This window comes from Cottoperca gobio, chromosome 24 (assembly GCF_900634415.1).
Source record: "Cottoperca gobio chromosome 24, fCotGob3.1, whole genome shotgun sequence".
Classification (NCBI taxonomy): Eukaryota; Metazoa; Chordata; class Actinopteri; order Perciformes; family Bovichtidae; genus Cottoperca; species Cottoperca gobio.
The window spans coordinates 7,145,823-7,162,335 of NC_041378.1; the positions used below are offsets into that span (position 1 = coordinate 7,145,823).

Genomic DNA, 16,513 nt, shown 5'->3' on the forward strand with positions numbered 1-16,513 from the left:
AAACAAAGGAAATAGTAACCACTGCTGTGTTTTGGACAGCAACTGCGTCTTTGCTCTTCTTTTGGTCCGCATGGTAATGCAACAGCTCCATTATCCAACGGGCCAACAGTACACCCAGATAATAACGTGGAGCATCGAGCGTGACTTTAGCACAATATACAATTATGAAATCACTTTGTACGAAAGAAGAAAAGTTACAAAGAAGGTCCCGGAGGAGACTGCATACGTGGGAAATAGTTAACAACCATTTGAGAAATTCAAAAATAGCTGCCTTGATCCATCGTGCTCGAAAGAATGGCCTTGTGCCTGAGAGCTTGCACGGATGCTGAAGCAGTCAACAAAAGTAAGGGGACATTTGTAAAAAGGTCTGACTCATAGTAAGACATTTTGCTTAATACTTGTTTAAAACCCTGACCCACTAACTCCCACTCATAATCAAAGTATGTGCATGTCATTGTTTTGTATCTTTTCAAAGTCAAACAATTGAGCATTTTTAACAGATGATGTGACTGTTCTGCTGGGAGAATGAAAACATTCATTAATAAACATGCATGAACATTAAATCCTAATTAAAACAATCGTGATATTAACGGTTGTGTTGCTGTGCTTCATTTATAGCGATGAGTTACCGTCAACATTCATTTGGAGTCCTGTTTCTGTCCATGTGATAAATTTAAGTCTAATAAACCGAAACAATGAACTGAAAGATGCTCAAAGGCTCCAAAGAGCTGAGGGGAACCACATGAGTCTGGTGATAATTCTCTGTGCCATATAATCCGTTGTTAATACAACAAATATTATATTATAGCAGCTTTAAATCTCAAGATCCAAATAAGTATTCAAGCATTGGCTAAATGGAGAGGATCTTCTCTAACACAAGTAGTGCAAGATTTGTTTGCAAGCTGTCACATATAATTGTCAGTATTGTCATAAGAGTCATAAACAGCTGCTCCTTATGACTGTCTGCGCTCCCCAAAGGTTTACAGCAGCCGTTTCAGTTTAGCATCTACACAAAATCCCTTCATCACTTTGAATTCTTGTTGTCTGCAGGTGTGTGCCCAGCTGGATCTGCACTTTTCATTTTTCACGTTCAGAAATAATTGCTGCTCAGGCCCTGTATGCGGCACTTTAAAGGCCATAGCTCTCCCGAGGCCTACACTGTTGTTTAGTACGTGCCGAAAGCTCGTCTCCTTGCCGTTTCTGCGGACTCTAGATAGCACAGACCCTCAGATGCAGACTTGCCTGAGTGCCTGAAGGAGTGTGAGAGTGTTTACCCAAAACAAAACACAATCTCTCCTCATTATATCCTCATTTACGTAGGGTTACAGGGGAGTCAATTTTATCAGCTGCTCGTGGCAGACTCTAGTCTGGACTCACTTCAATCGCTCCCACCCTGTTTCCAATAAGGCCTATGTATTACGTAGGAAGGGATCTGCTCCTCTGTCCAGACATCATTCTGTGATTTTGCCTCTTTGGAAAAGTATGATCCAAGGGCAAACCAGATATTTCTGATTAAATCAAGACTGCTTTTCGAGCACAGCAGATGCATGATTGCCATCCAAGAATAAACAGTTTGGGAAGCAGTTAAGCAACTGAGTGGTTGTAACATCAGAGGGAGGCTTGGTTTCAGGGAGTCGCCATGGGAAACCAGGGCAATAATATAACATTTAAAAGACAGACAGACGGTGAGAGTGTGATTGAGTTAGGTAGTGGAAAGTAATAAGTATGTGAAGAATGAGGGCAATGGGGGTCATTATATCCCTGTTTATTTTGTGTGTATGTGTGTGTGTGTGTGTGTGTGTGTGTGTGTGTGTGTGTGTGTGTGTGTGTGTGTGTTTGAGAGATAGTGAGACAGACAGACGCGTGTATGTGCATGTGTAGTTTGGTACAAGAAGCCTATGCAGGTAAGCCCTGAGGTCAAAGGACTCCTGTAAAACTGTTCTAGAAAATACTTGCACTCATGCACCTGCAATGTGCTGCCACTTTTACAAGAGAACCCTCTCACCTCGCACACAAAATCACAGAGGTTGACCTCCCGCTCACCCCTAATGAGTCATGCCATTAACCTCTAATACCTGTCTTCTTCCCCAAACCCCCATCGACACTGGATCCCCAGTGAAGGTATGTGTGGAGGGGTTAACAAGGTAGTGTTGCAGTGTCACGCCTACTGTCCATTAAGTTATTAGATATAAGACTGAAGTCGTATACATCAGCATGTGCTAGGATATTAACAGTTTCTGTCATGGCATCAATAAAGACATGCACACACTGACTGAGGTATATTTCCTCTCCAATAACTGGGTGCTAGAGGCAAGTGATGTAAAAGTTTCCACTTTCCTATTTTTGAGATTTATTTTTAGATCATTGCAGCACAACAAGCATTCGGAAGAGAAACCTCAAATATTACTGTGCGTGCAGCTCCTTCTTCTGTTTTTTGTTAGTATTAGGGATGTATAGTGTGAATATATCCACATTCTTATCTTATTGTATTCATCTATTTATCTTGTGTTTTTGATATTGTATTGAAAGTTACTGTTGGATTGAGAAAAAAACTATTAAACTATTACTTAAATCTGATTGGTCAGATTGAGACATCAACCAACCATGACATTGACTTAAAGGGCTGGTTCACCCAAATTACCAAATGAATCGCTTTCCACCGGTCAGTCATGCAGATCATTTTGGTTTTATTTCTGAGATTTCCGATACCACAACCAGATGGAGTCAAATTGAATTGATTATTGTGGTGGTCACAGCAATGCAAACATTCACCAAACAAAGTATCTTTTACAGAAACAATGTGTCTCTCAACTATTCACAGACCTCGCTGTCAACTGTTTTTAGTGAAAATCCTTTTGACTAAAAGGAACAGTCCGATGTTCTGTGGATTATCACGAGTGACTGTGATGCTGATTCTGGAAAGAGACGTTGCTGTTGCTTTTTAGTGTTTTGAGCCCCATGTATTTTGGAAAATACACTTTTTTTTCTTCTTTACTTGCAGAGAGTTTGAAGAGAAGCTCAGCACCACACATGTCCTTTAGATATGAAATTACACCAAGGAGACAGTTATCTTAACGTAACATAAAGACTTATGTCTCACTGATTAACATATTGGGGCGGTTTCACAGACAGAGTTTAGTTTAATCCAGAACAAGCTAAATCTAGGACTATTTTAAAATGAGTCTGTGCAGGTCGCTGAGACTAGGATTAAGCTCTGTCTGTGAAACCGCCCCATTAAGTCTTGTTTGTTAAGCATTAGCAAACTTTAGAGTTGCTTGTCATCAGGCCCGTTTTCAGTGTTTATGCTAAGCTAAGGATCCCCTCGCTGTAGTGTACAAACAATAGAGTGGTATCGATTTTCACCTAACTTTTGGCAATGATGTTAATAAGCATATATTTTTTAAAATTTTGAACTAGTGCTTTAAAGTGATAAGATCTAAGAAAATATATGGGAACACAATTAAAATCAAATTCAAGCTGCCTCTATGAAAAACATAAATCTGGATGGGGCGGCTGGTGTCAAATCTGGCCAAGGGCTACAGAACTGTCAGCCTTTAACTCTTCTGACCTCTGCCCCTCAATAAACTCTTCCCAATAATCAACTTTGTCATAAATCCAAAACACCAGACTGAGACTATGACCATAGGCACGCTGGCACATCCATCACCAGACTGTCAGACTGGATGCTCTCATTTTAATTTTGGGGGTGAAGCCTCATTTAAAAAGGGAAATGTGACTGATATTAATGACATGTGACTTTTACAAACAGAAGCGACCACTACAATTACAGTCTAACAACATATGTTGCATTTCAATAGTGGTGGTCACAAGCGCGAACCAACAGACTTTCCAAATGATTCAAATATCCCGTCCCTGCTGAAGACTGACATATTTACACTGTTAGTTTATGTTATGTCCTCAGTCAGCACACTTAGTATGCAGACATCTACTGTGCTGTGACAGGTGTGCTCGTGGCCCAGGTGGTACTTGTTAAAACAACTGGAACGGTGCCTAGAGATGACATCATGACACGAGACGCGCCATCACTGTCAGGTTTGACAGGCAGCCAAGTTGCAGGTGGGTGTGGGTCAAGCTATGTCAGGTCCACGGTGATCAAACATGTCCAGTATTGTGGAAAATATTAGAGATATTCGATCTGTGATTGACTCTGCCTACCTGTGACTGTCATATTTTTTCCGATTGCAAAGTTATGACATTCCTGATTCTGAAAGTTTTCAGTGGGATCTCTCACGGGGTGCTCCTGCAGAACTCCAGCAAGTTAAGTGGAGCAGAGAATTTAAATTCCACTGGCCTGCAAAGACATGATTCCCTCTTTCCCCTCATGCTCTGTCCCAATTACTCTCTACACTCTTTCCAGGAGTTGATGGACTGTGGCTGCATGGAAGAAGTTGACATTATTTATCATCAAAAACATTGTTTCTGTTCTCTCTATTTCCGCTGCTCCCGCCTAGGTGTCCAGATATTCCCAAGAGCCCAATTTTGTCCACTGTTGTGAAGCATTTTAGACTGACAAGCGGAGAAAGTTAATGAGTAACACTCTCCTCTCCTCTAAGCAATACTGTCAAAATGCCCGAAAAGGAAGACATTGACCTGCTCAGTTTCCCGCAGCAGGGAAATGTGGTTGTATTAAGTATCTCCCAGGTGTGAACGTGTATAAGTGGATGAATGTGAAGCAAGGTGTTGCAGGAAAAAGTGCTCTGAAAAATACTTCCTAAAAGATGGAAAAGAAAATGACTCAGAGTAAAAGACCACAACAAATCACAGCTGCCTATATTCAGAGAAAGCGGTGACATCATGCACTAAGTGCTAGCAGTTGAGAAGGAAGGAGGCATATAGATCAACTGACAGAATAAGTGGATTGGTTATGTTGGAGAAAAGGGGAGGAAAAAAAGCTGGCTGTAACGTGGCCTTTAAACTAAAAGCCAAAAGGGTTAGCTTACTGCCATCCAAACTTTTCAGGCTTTATGGCACTTTTGATATTTGGGATATTTTGACTGTCTGGAGGATGTGGACTTCTTTCCCTGAAAATTGATTTTACAAACAGTACTTAGGAAACTTTAAAAAAAAACATGTGTGCTGCGGTCTGTGTGCCTGTCACAAATGTGACATTCATTTGATAGATCACCGTGCTGACATGCATTAAAATAAATCTAAATACTACGTAATAATAATAATAATAATAATAAATTTAAATTTAAAAAATAAAAATAAAAATAAAAATAAAAATAAAAATAAAAATAAAAATAAAATAAAATAAAAATAAAAATAAAAATAAAAATAAAAATAAAAATAAAAATAAAAATAAAAATAAAAGTTCTTGTGGGTAAAAAGCATTTTGCTTTCAGGAGTATTTCCCCCGTTCCTTTCCAATAGCTGATGATTGATATGACATTCAAAGCATGCAGTGGCCAGATGAAGTGTGATGGAATGAAAACTTCTATTCTCCCATGAAACTGACTTTTATTGGCCGGTCATTTATCACCACCATCGGCCAGATGAATTTACAATTTTGGCATGACACCCCTCAGAAGAAAGCACAATGATGCAGCCTGATATTTATCATCATCATCTTATAATTGTTGATCAGCTCCTCCAGCATGTGCCTCCTGTATGAGGTAAGGACTTGTTCCATGACTTCTGCTGAGAGGCCAGCATCATATTTTCCCCCCATAAAGTAACAACAGTGAAGCACGTATTTGCTCTAATTGCTCACTTAAACTATTTCACAACTGCAAATTACAAATCAAACTATACTTTTAAATGTAATATTATAATGCATTAAACATGACCACAATTAATCTTATTCGTTTTCGTGAAAACTGACATCTGCAGCAACTGGGGAAATGTTTAAAGGCTCGCGCGCACAGATACGCACGAGCGCACTAAAAATATTCTAGTTTCTTTTCTATCAAATTAACAGCATCAAGATTCTGAGTAGATTAGTACATTTTAATGCACGAAAGCGCACAGACTACAGCAATAATCTGGTCCAAGTCCCAAACTGCAACAACTGTCATCAATCAAATTGGATCCATTAAACCACACAAGGAGAAAAACAACAATGTCCATACAATTATCAAACTGAATCAAAAATGAGTGCAACACGTGCTCAGGAAAAAAGTAAACAAATATTTTACCTGAATATCCGCATCCCGGTGCGCAAAACGTAACGAATAGCGCCAAGAGGGTCCTGCTTGCGGCTAAAGCCATAGTGAGTGTGGCGCGCTACTGCTGCAGAGCGACGCAGCAGCTGGATGCGGAGGGCTGGGACGCTCGAGCCCTGCCCTCTCCCGATGGGACTGCTGCCTCTCAGCGTGAACTCTCGGCTCCTTTAAAGCAGCCTAAAAAATTCTAAAAATTAATAATAAGTGTTACATCCATAAACCTCTGCAGTCCATTCTGATTTGAAAGAATTGAAGTGAATTCAACTGTGAAGTAGCTTTGTAATAAAACGAATTAACTGTGAAACAAATTGCTGAATGTGAAAACTCCTCTTCTTATAGTTTATTATTTTTTTTCTCAGAACAACATTGCCTACTGTATGTTCCTCAGATCTTTATATGTGCTTGAAAGCTGCTGCATGGTGTCTTTGAATTTTGTATTAAATAATACAATTAGAATTGAGAAAATGTCTCCCTCTTCAGGGAACACCACTGATTTCACCCCAAAAGGTCAGGTAGCAGGTGGAGGGAGAAAACAAAGAGACTTCAGGGTGAAGCGACTGATTCGTGCCAGAATAACTCAGTTTATTGTTTAAAGATTGTGTGTTTTTCTTTTCAAAACTATAGGAATGTTATTTTTTATGGTAGGTCTAGTTATCCAAACACATTTATGCAGGCAGTTCAGTTCCACCGTTTTGCTACAGTCTTATTCTTGCACAACAAAACCACTTAAGGATACAACATTCTTCCTCAGGTGAGGTGTGAGAGAACAGGACTGTGGGCCAAGACCTCAACAAATAGTCCCATCTGTGTGTGCATAATTACATGCATTTTCAAAATAAGTAATTTAACCACTAGATGGAGCAACGCGCCACATTTTAAAATATAATTTAGCCTGTAATGTAATATTTAACTAAAACTGATGTGTACAGTAGCAGCAGTAGAGTTGAAGTGTTATCTAAAATCCTCTTGTGTAGTTGATAACTGAGTAACAGTACATGCCTATACTGTAGTAAATGTGTCTATTACTTGTTTGTTTTTGAATGATATTGTGCTGCAGTGAGGCTAAGAACAATCACACATGCGTATAATGATTCTGAGCTTCTGCTTCTGTTGAAATTATGCTAAGCAATTGTCTTTTCATGATGAATAATCTGTCAATGTAATATTAATATCTGTCAATGTTAGTGCCGTGTGGGCTCATTAAGCAACAGCTTTATAAACTTGTCTGTATGTGTTTTTGTATTCCAGACCAGCACCCCCCCTGTTGGCCAGAGTCTTTATCTAAACACACACAACAATTACTGTACTTATTCTTTAATGAAGTCATGATAGGCTCTAAAGCCAGAGTCTGAGGGGAAGTTAGGGACGTTAGGACAGTAGTTAGAAGTTAGTACAGTAACACGGTTTTCACCACACAGCTGATCTGTAACATGTTTTGGGGACAACTCTTCAGGCTTTCTTTCTGTATTTGTTACTGATAAAAAAAAAGGGGCCACAAAATCCATACATGTGTGTCAGTGATCATCTTTACGGCCCCCAGGGGCCAGTACAGTAATTGTAGTTTGTCTTTTTTATGTTATCTCTGCCTGTAAAACCTTAACCTCATAAAGTCATTATTGGTGATGATTGAGTTTCTATCGCTCTCAAACACACACACACACACACACACACACACACACACACACACACACACACACACACACACACACACACACACACACACACACACTACTGCAGTCAGCACAAAACATAATTCATTTTTAAACTAAAAGAAAAATCTTATCAAAGCAGATACTTCTCTCTTTCACTCCATCCCAGCAAATGTGCGTAGACACGTTCACTCGTGCACACACACACACACACACACACACACACACACTCACACACTCACACTCGCACACGCACTGGATTGCTCCTCAGGCCACGCTTGCTTCAGCCAGCTCAGTACACTAGGTACACTGTTTCACATTCTGTTATACGCAAGCCTGAGGTTATTTCTGTCAGGTCTTGCGATAATCCCCCCACGGAGGTGACAGCATGCTTGTGATGAAATCGTCCATCTCTGCTGATATACTGCATCAAGTTGGACGGCAAGTCCAGATGAGTTTATATGAACGGAGCGTTGTGTTCCAGTTCTGTCAGCATTCACTTAATTTATTTTGTCATTTGAAATGCTACATTAGGCCGTTAGTTAAAGGAGTGTCCAACATGTAACCATGTTTAAGACTCAAAGCTATACAGTTCAACATACATGCAGTGTGTTGGTGCTAGTGCTATGGAGTATCTCATATACAGAGATAAATAATTACAGGATCAGTTTTTTCATTCAACTATTGTCTTTGTACTTCTCCCTTATTTTCTGGGAGAGTTGAGAGAAAGAAAAAAACCCATCTAATTAGCGGTCTTAGACAGTAACTAAAAATAGGGTGGTTCAGTAAACAGAAACAACAAGCTGAGGGAAAGCTGGTCCTTTCCGCTCTTTAGATGCACACAAGCTGTCAGTTTATTCGGCACACGTAGCTAAAACTAATGCAGTCTAATACAACAGTCCTGCAAGAAATCCTAATTTCAAGGAGGTTATAATGTTCAGTCTTTGTTGAAATGCTTTAGAGAGGTGTTGATTCAACTAAGAGTGTGTGGTGCTTGTGTTATACTGTACTGTTGTTTCAATTATTTTGTCCGCAACCATTTATATCAATGAGGGATGGCAGAATAATAGAAACCACAGTGACACACTTACTGAACATAAATGTCAAAGTGTCAAGCCTGCACTGCATTGTCACAATAAGTAATGTATTTTTTTTGTCTGAGCAGATGATATGATTCCTTACTGACAGGCAGCATATTTTGGCAGGACCAACAAGCTGATAGCCGGAAGTGTCCGTGTGTCCGCTGGGAAACATCGCAGGGCTGTCAGAGGGGATCCGGCTGCCATCAGTGCAACCTAATTGTGGCATTTCTGAATAAACTCCCAGTTTCACAGTTTAGTGTGTTAATTGTTTTATGTCATGAGGTGAAATTCAGCAATACAAATCAATATTATAGATTTTAAAGTGCTTCACTTAGTTTCTAAGGCACTAAATGGCCTGGCCCCCTGTTGTATCACAGACTCCCTATTGTTTAATAATCCTCCACAAACCCAAAGATTCTCCACAGCTGCTCTTTTAAACTTTCGATGATGCTTCTTCTAGCCCCAGAAATATGGAACGCTTTACTTTTAAATATTAGGCTTGCTGACTCAGTAGACAGTTTTAAACGTCAACTCAAAAGGTGTCTTTTAAATAAAGCCTATAATTAGCAGCTGTCTGTTTTTAATCTCTTATGATTTTCTGTAAGTTTGTTTTTGGTGTTTGTTTTTTGCTTATGAATTGTAAAGCATGTTTTAGATGAAAGGTGCTGTATAAATAAAGTGCATTCATTCATTACTTTCAGATTTGCATACAGCTTTTGTTGCATGTTTCAAAAAGGCAAATATTTTATGTGAAGTACTCCCACACATGAAACCAAAAAACTGGCCATGCAATAGTGCACTGGGACTTTTTATAATTTAATTCCCTTGTAACTTCTGGTGAATTATTCCAAATTTTTCTCCTGGAGAATCCCCTCTGGACCCATCAGGGACTTGGACTCCGTTTTGAAAAATCTTGGCACAGCTGCCTACCTGCTGGTCGTTCTTGTAACAGATACAACCAGCAGGTACAACGTTGACCCCCTGACCTTAATTTATCCATACGAGGTTTCCTCAGCATCTGTCCTAAACAACAATCCAGTACGTTTTAGAAATCTTAAATTCATATTAAATTGTATAGCAATATTAAAGAAAGCATGCCATTACTATTCAAACTCTGTATTTAGTAACTATACTTACAATAAAATAAAAGACGATGGAAATTAGGCTCCACACTGCCCCAGTCTATCCTTTATAAATATACTGCAAATGATCTGAACACATCTCACACTTTAACTAACCAGGCAGTCTGCAGTGAAGATACATCTGCTGAGGCATACAGTAGGCTCATGACTATAGAAGAGTTTTACTGCCTGAAAAAAGGGAAGCAGTGAATTTCTCTTACATCCCAGAGCTGGGCTGATTCCTCTACAATTAGAGCATCTACCATCCCCACACTGAAGCTGAAGCCCCCCCCCCCCCCCCCCCCCCTCCCCCCCCTCCCCCGCCCTTCCTGCACGACGAGCAGAGTAAAACCAAGTGCCAGCCCGGAGATGCGCGACAGACCCAGCAGCCACGGAGCGAGAGGAAATGTTAACTGGAGCCTATAATGAAATCACTGTTTTGTGTTTCCGTTTGTTAAAAAACACAAAGTCTTAGTCTGTACATGCTGTCCGTATGGAAAACGATTTGTTTGTCCAGACGCAAAGAGAGGCTCGCCTAAAGATCACTTAACACAGATTGCACCAAACCGGTTCAAGTTTTATCCGTGTGGAGTAAGATTACTCCTCTGACCAGTGTGGACTAATGATGGCTCTAATGGTTCACCTGAAGACGGCCGCTCACCTCCGGGGGAAAGGTGACAGGATCGCCAAAGTTACATTCAGAGGTAGGATAACGTTTCTGTGGTGTAGCCTGTATTCTGTGAAATTGAATCAGCCTGTGTGGTGTGCATTGATTTTTTTTTTTTTGTTGTAAATCAGTGTGATGGGAGATAATTAGCGTTAAAAAGTTGGGGAAACCCCTCGCGCTGAGCTCTGATGTATCAATGCGCCTTCCATCCAAAGATGGAAACTGGACTAATATTCAAATATTAGAGAGAAAGAGAGGACAGCAATCCTAAAACAGAATAATTAGCCGGTGCGTTTTAAAAATCCAACCCATAATGGGAGTTTACTTCAACAATTTGCACTTGTTATATAAGCATTTAGTGTCCACCCATGTTCACATCCTGTGCTCTATATTGCCTTCTCACATCTTTTACTAAATAAACAAACTATATTTGAAATATTGAGTTAACATTGCTGCTCGTGATGGTTAATAAAGTAGCATCCCAGCTCTCAGGACATGTATTTTTTAAACTTGATTATTTATTATTCATAATAGCCACAAAAAGAAAAAGCACTGTGTAACTGTCAGTACATCCCTGTGGATAAAGTGACATTACAGTCATTTCTCATGTGTTTTCACTCGATGGGTCATTTTAAAGCTATAAGGGGCGACAAGTCAGTAGGTTTGACTAAGCTGAAGTGGGTGTTGGAGGTGGGGGGGTCATTATACCTTTGGCGTAATTGCCAATCCAGTACTTTGGCGTTTTATAGCTCTTACAGTGCCATCATCCCAACCCCTGACCTGCAATGCCTCTCTTGCTGTTCAGGAGAAACAGGAAACACTTTAGGATTGGAGGGACATTTGGAGGGAGTTCAGTGGATTCATTCAGCAACGTTTCTTTGCTTGTGGGAGAGAAACAGGAAGAGAGAGGCGTGTGAGTTTCAGCACCTTGGACAGTGATAAGTCTCCTCTCTGACAGATCTTCACTCAGCTGATCTCTGATTAGACTCATGCTGTCAGCATCAGTATTGTGTAGGATGTTACAAGACAACCAACCCCGTCTTCCTCTCTCCACTGCTCTGTGATTGTGTGTGTGTGTGTGTGTGTGTGTGTGTGTGTGTGTGTGTGTGTGTGTGTGTGTGTGTGTGTGTGCATGACTGTGTGTGCACTGAAGAGAGGATAGATTTTCATTGTTGTGCTGCAGTGAATTCACCAAGTACTTGATAAAACATTAACCGCATCATCCAAATCAAGCATTAGATCGTCTGCTCTTCTCAATGATTTTCACTTACGTCACATGCTCTGTATATTTTTTTAAAGCAAAAGCAGGAGTTCACATACAATCTTCTTTGTCAACCATAGTTACCATGAAAGGTTTGTATATAAATACCTACTCGATGCACTATAAACACATCGAATTGAACCGGTTACACCGAATTGCAAATTTGTGCCGTGATGGTATTTAGATAGGATCGCAAATGTTGATAGCTGTAAACCCTTACAAATGCGACCCCTATACATTTGCATAGCCTATTAGTTACCGAAAATGCTGCAGATTTGATCAGCTGTGATAGCACAAAGGTAATGTAGCCTATATATGCTGGTCCACACTTTGCTCCTTCTATCTTCCAGAAACACTGAAATCACATGCTGTCAAAATGTTAAGCTAAATACTTAGATGGAAAATGTGTTTGGCAATAGCTATCAAAATAAAGTAGTAGTGATAAAAATCGCTAGATGTGGCGAAACAGCTGAAATTCCTAACTAGGTCACAGTTTATGGTGTAACTTCTAATCCACTTGTGGTCCATATCATCATCTTTTAAGTTTATATGACGAAATTAATCGCAAACAGCCATGTATTTACACATCCAGTGGTTATGAAGCAACATCTCTCTCATTTGGAGTCGTGTTTTCTGGCCACCTGGTGAATGTAAGCCCACTATTATTCTGCTCTTTATAAACTCTGTTTTTGGTCTCTTCCATCTCTTGTGTAATTATATAGCTCTTTTGCTGCTAAATGCTCCACTATGTTCACCATATAGCTAGCTAGTTGTCAACTTTGTGTAGCTGCCGTTGGCATATTAGCATAACTAGCTAACGTTAGCTACATCCGGTTCAAAGAGGTAACATATAAAAGATATTTACTGTCGTTAAAAAAACACATACCGTTGTTCAGTCATTATGTCAAGAGTCACAACATAATCTTCACCCACCTGGGTGAAAAAAGATTCCAGATAAAAACATTTTTTAATCCGTTTCCCAAGTTACTAGTCTGTTTCCTATCCAAGCAGGTGGCCTCCATCTTTGTTTTGATTGGGGAACAGAGACGCAATTTGAGAAATTTGGTGTAATATTGTTTTTTATCGTACAGCAGATGGAATATTTTTCAAGATGGTTATATTTTGGGGTTCTGGAAACAGCTTCATGGCAACACTAAGTGTTTTATACGACCTTCTGGCTTTTAATATAGCCGGTTAATTAAGAGAAATTGATCATTACCCCCAATGTATGGTAACGTGAGAGGGACACACTTGGGCTTGTGCTGAGCTGGAGGTGTGCAGTTGGTTTTTAGAGCATTTCGCTGAAAACAGCGATATTAGAGACGTGAAAGCGAATAGCAAAGTTGTGGGTCGGACAGCCTAACGATGAGCTGTCACTCGCTTTAAAGATTAGTTTAGCCGAGGGGAGCTTCAGATTCTGGTAATTATTTCCCATAGTCATATTTTTTTTGTCACTGATGTTAAATACTGTATGTGGCAACATGTCTTCTATTAAAAAGCAAGCAGGTCATTAATTTTAAGTCTATTACTGTTATTAATTTACATGAAATCACTTAATTTGACTATAAAACATAGGCAATTAATTTTTATCTCGTTCACACATTTACTTCTCAGTTCTGTATTCCCAGCTGGGGCCCTTCTCCTCAGCTTTGCCTCAAGTTTTGTTTTAGGGCCTCATCAATATGTTTCCATAAATCATTGAATTGCTTTGTTATCTTCAGGCATTGTCCTTTCTCTGGCCAAATAACATCTTAAGTCTTTCCATGTCCACAAAGTAGGGGCTCCATGTTCCATGTTAGCCTGACTAGGTATGTTACAACATATTTTATGGCCTTATGAAAGTGCTTCTTTATTTAGCAAGAAGAATTAAGTAAAACCTTTTGGTTGAAGGCATGGTATTTACTTAAAAGGAAATGAAGACATCACTTTATCTAAGTGGTCAGATGCAAAGTGTGTGTTATACATTTTGGCAATTGTGGGTCATTAGATAACAGAGCAGAGAGTCGCTGGAAAGGTGGGCGAGTGAGAGCAGTGCAACAGTTATGAGCTGGGATCAAACCCATCATACACTGAAACACCAGGGCGCCCACCATATGATTAGTTTATTTTAAAAGAATACTGTTATTGAGTAATTTCTCAGTATCTTTGCTATACACTGAGAAAATGTCTAATTTACCAGGTAAAGAAGGCTGATCTCTATATTAGCAACTACTTTGCCACACAGAGAAACATTTTAAACGTTTATTTCCCTCTTAACATCCCTTTGTTCTCCATCGCTCTATCTCTTTTCCATTTTGTTTTCTTTCCTCAATTGCATTTCCAATCAGCCAATTTTGGTTTGTTGTTTGTTGGTTGGTTTGTCTCTTTGTTGGCAGGAATACTGAAAAACTACTGGCACGATTTTCTTGAAACTGGCTTCTGAATGACGGGGTAGATATATGCATTATTATTCACTTATGGAAACGGCCTTGGTGGAGGTCTGCGTTCTCCGAGTGCCCTTCTAGTTAGAACTGTCCCTAATTTCAAGTTCGAAGTTTATACTTTTCGTGTGACAATTCTTCTTCGACTCAAAGTCTTGCGTCCCCAGACTCTTTAATTGCTGCAGGTTTTAGAGTCATTCATTTCCCAGCAGACTGCTATTGGCGCTTCCTGAGAGCGTTCAGCTCAAACTACTTCCTGGAGAGGAAGAAGTCTGCCAGGAAGCTGCAGCCACCCCTTGGCATGTTAAACTATATATACCGGTATATATATATATATGGTTCGGGCATCTAGTAAGGATGCCACCTGGACGCCTCCCTAGGGAGGTGTTCCAGGCACGTCCAGCTGGGAGGAGACCCCGGGGAAGACCCAGGACTCGGTGGAGAGATTATATCTCCTCACTGGCCTGGGAACGCCTCAGGATCCCCCAGTCGGAGCTGGAGGATGTGGCCCGGAGAAAGGGAAGATTGGGGTTCCTTACTGGAGCTGCTGCCCCCGCGACCCGATCCCGGATAAGCGGTAGACGATGGATGGATGGATATATATATATATATATACAGTGTATATATGTATATATATATATATATATATATATATACAGTATATATATATATATATATATATATATATATATATATATATATATGTATACTGTATATATATATATATATTGTATATATATATATATATATATATACAATATATATATACAGTGTATATAACCCCCAGATATGCTGGTGGAGCAATGTTATGCATGTAAAGCCTGCTCCACATCTTAAGTTTGACAGGGTCCATAACACACATAATCAAACATTTTCAATATTTTGGGGAAATATTATAAAACTGCACTTATTGTGTAATATAAGAAAAGCAATAAATTGGATTGTAGAGTTTCCTGTCCAGTCAGGCTAAAACGTGTTCATTATTATCTGTTACCATAGGCAGTGAAGTCTTCTTCAAAGCGGAGGCATCAAAACTGAATTGATTTTGTGAGTCTTTGATAAAGCCTCACTGTTATCTGCAGCTCTCGGCTTTATCAAAGAATGACACTCCAGCTGGGCTGGGCCTCTGCACAGTAGCCTGCAGGATCACACACACACTGTACATCAGCGATAAGTGGAATATACCATTATTATCGGCTTTTGAGACATTCCACTACAGCTTGCTTCTTTCAGCCCGATTAACTTCTGCTGTTAGTTGTCTATCACTTGTCAAACAACTTGACACCCACGCTTCTGTGTGCACAATTCGTTCATCTCTGTCATGTTTTTAACTCTAAATCTTTGATATTTTCTAGGCTATAACAGCATTCGTGCAATCTACTGTATCCTACTCACTTTATTTATATTCTCTATCTTCCCTGTAGCACACTGAAACAATTTTTTTTGCATCCTCTGCTGGAGCAGAAATGTACTGTGTGTTCAGTTTAAATTGTGATACCTATTTATTATGTACACAGTCTCTCGTTCTGCTCTTAAATTGGTCAGTAAATAAGACAAAATGGAATCGCAGGAACGACAAAGAGCAGGTGCTCGGAGGGATACATGAAGACTGATTACATCCATTAAAGCAGATTACAACAATGCTTTTTACTTTTTCTATTCTAAGCTTAATGTTTCACCCTATAGATTCAGGTGAAGCTGAATAAAAGCTTAAAGGCACTTGCATCCTGTTCATTTTACCTTGAGTCTTTTGCAATGTTCTCTATCTTTCTCTATTACTCTTTCCATCTCCGTCTGCCTGCTCGGATATAAAAACAGGTCGGTTCTTTCAGTGCCACTCTGTTCTTATTTCTCATTGTTTCCACCAAGGCTAGAAGGCAAACTGATTAGCAGAATGTTGTTTCAGTTTGGTGTAAAGCACCTTACATAAGCTTCACAAAATCTACTTTTCCAAACCCACGTCTCAGTTAGATATAAAACACTGGTATGACAGCGATGCCTGTGTTTTGAATAATGTAGGAGGAAGATTGCCTCTTTCCCTCTCTAACATATAAGTGGTGTTTATTTTCAAAAACATTAAATTTAAAGATGTGGGTTTTGTAAGGTTGTAGCGATTGGTGAGTGATGG

At 39.6% G+C, this 16,513-nt stretch overlaps 2 protein-coding genes across 9 annotated transcripts in view; one reads left to right on the forward strand and one right to left on the reverse strand.

Annotated features, from left to right (window-relative positions):
• Nucleotides 1–6,260, reverse strand: part of fndc1 (fibronectin type III domain containing 1) — a 34,225-nt gene extending 27,965 nt beyond the window's left edge. For both annotated transcript variants that reach the window (XM_029462588.1, XM_029462587.1), the window contains exon 1: nucleotides 6,159–6,260. In XM_029462588.1, coding sequence (XP_029318448.1) covers nucleotides 6,159–6,231 — 73 coding nt within the window. In that variant the 5' untranslated portion in view covers nucleotides 6,232–6,260. The remainder of the gene's footprint in view (nucleotides 1–6,158) is intronic.
• Nucleotides 6,261–10,433: 4,173 nt separating this feature from the next.
• otofa (otoferlin a) overlaps nucleotides 10,434–16,513 on the forward strand; it is a 66,748-nt gene continuing 60,668 nt past the window's right edge. For 6 of the 7 annotated variants that reach the window (XM_029462971.1, XM_029462972.1, XM_029462970.1 and 3 more), the window contains exon 1: nucleotides 10,434–10,741. In XM_029462971.1, coding sequence (XP_029318831.1) covers nucleotides 10,660–10,741 — 82 coding nt within the window. In that variant the 5' untranslated portion in view covers nucleotides 10,434–10,659. The remainder of the gene's footprint in view (nucleotides 10,742–16,513) is intronic. The other variant, XM_029462973.1, reaches the window with a different exon arrangement.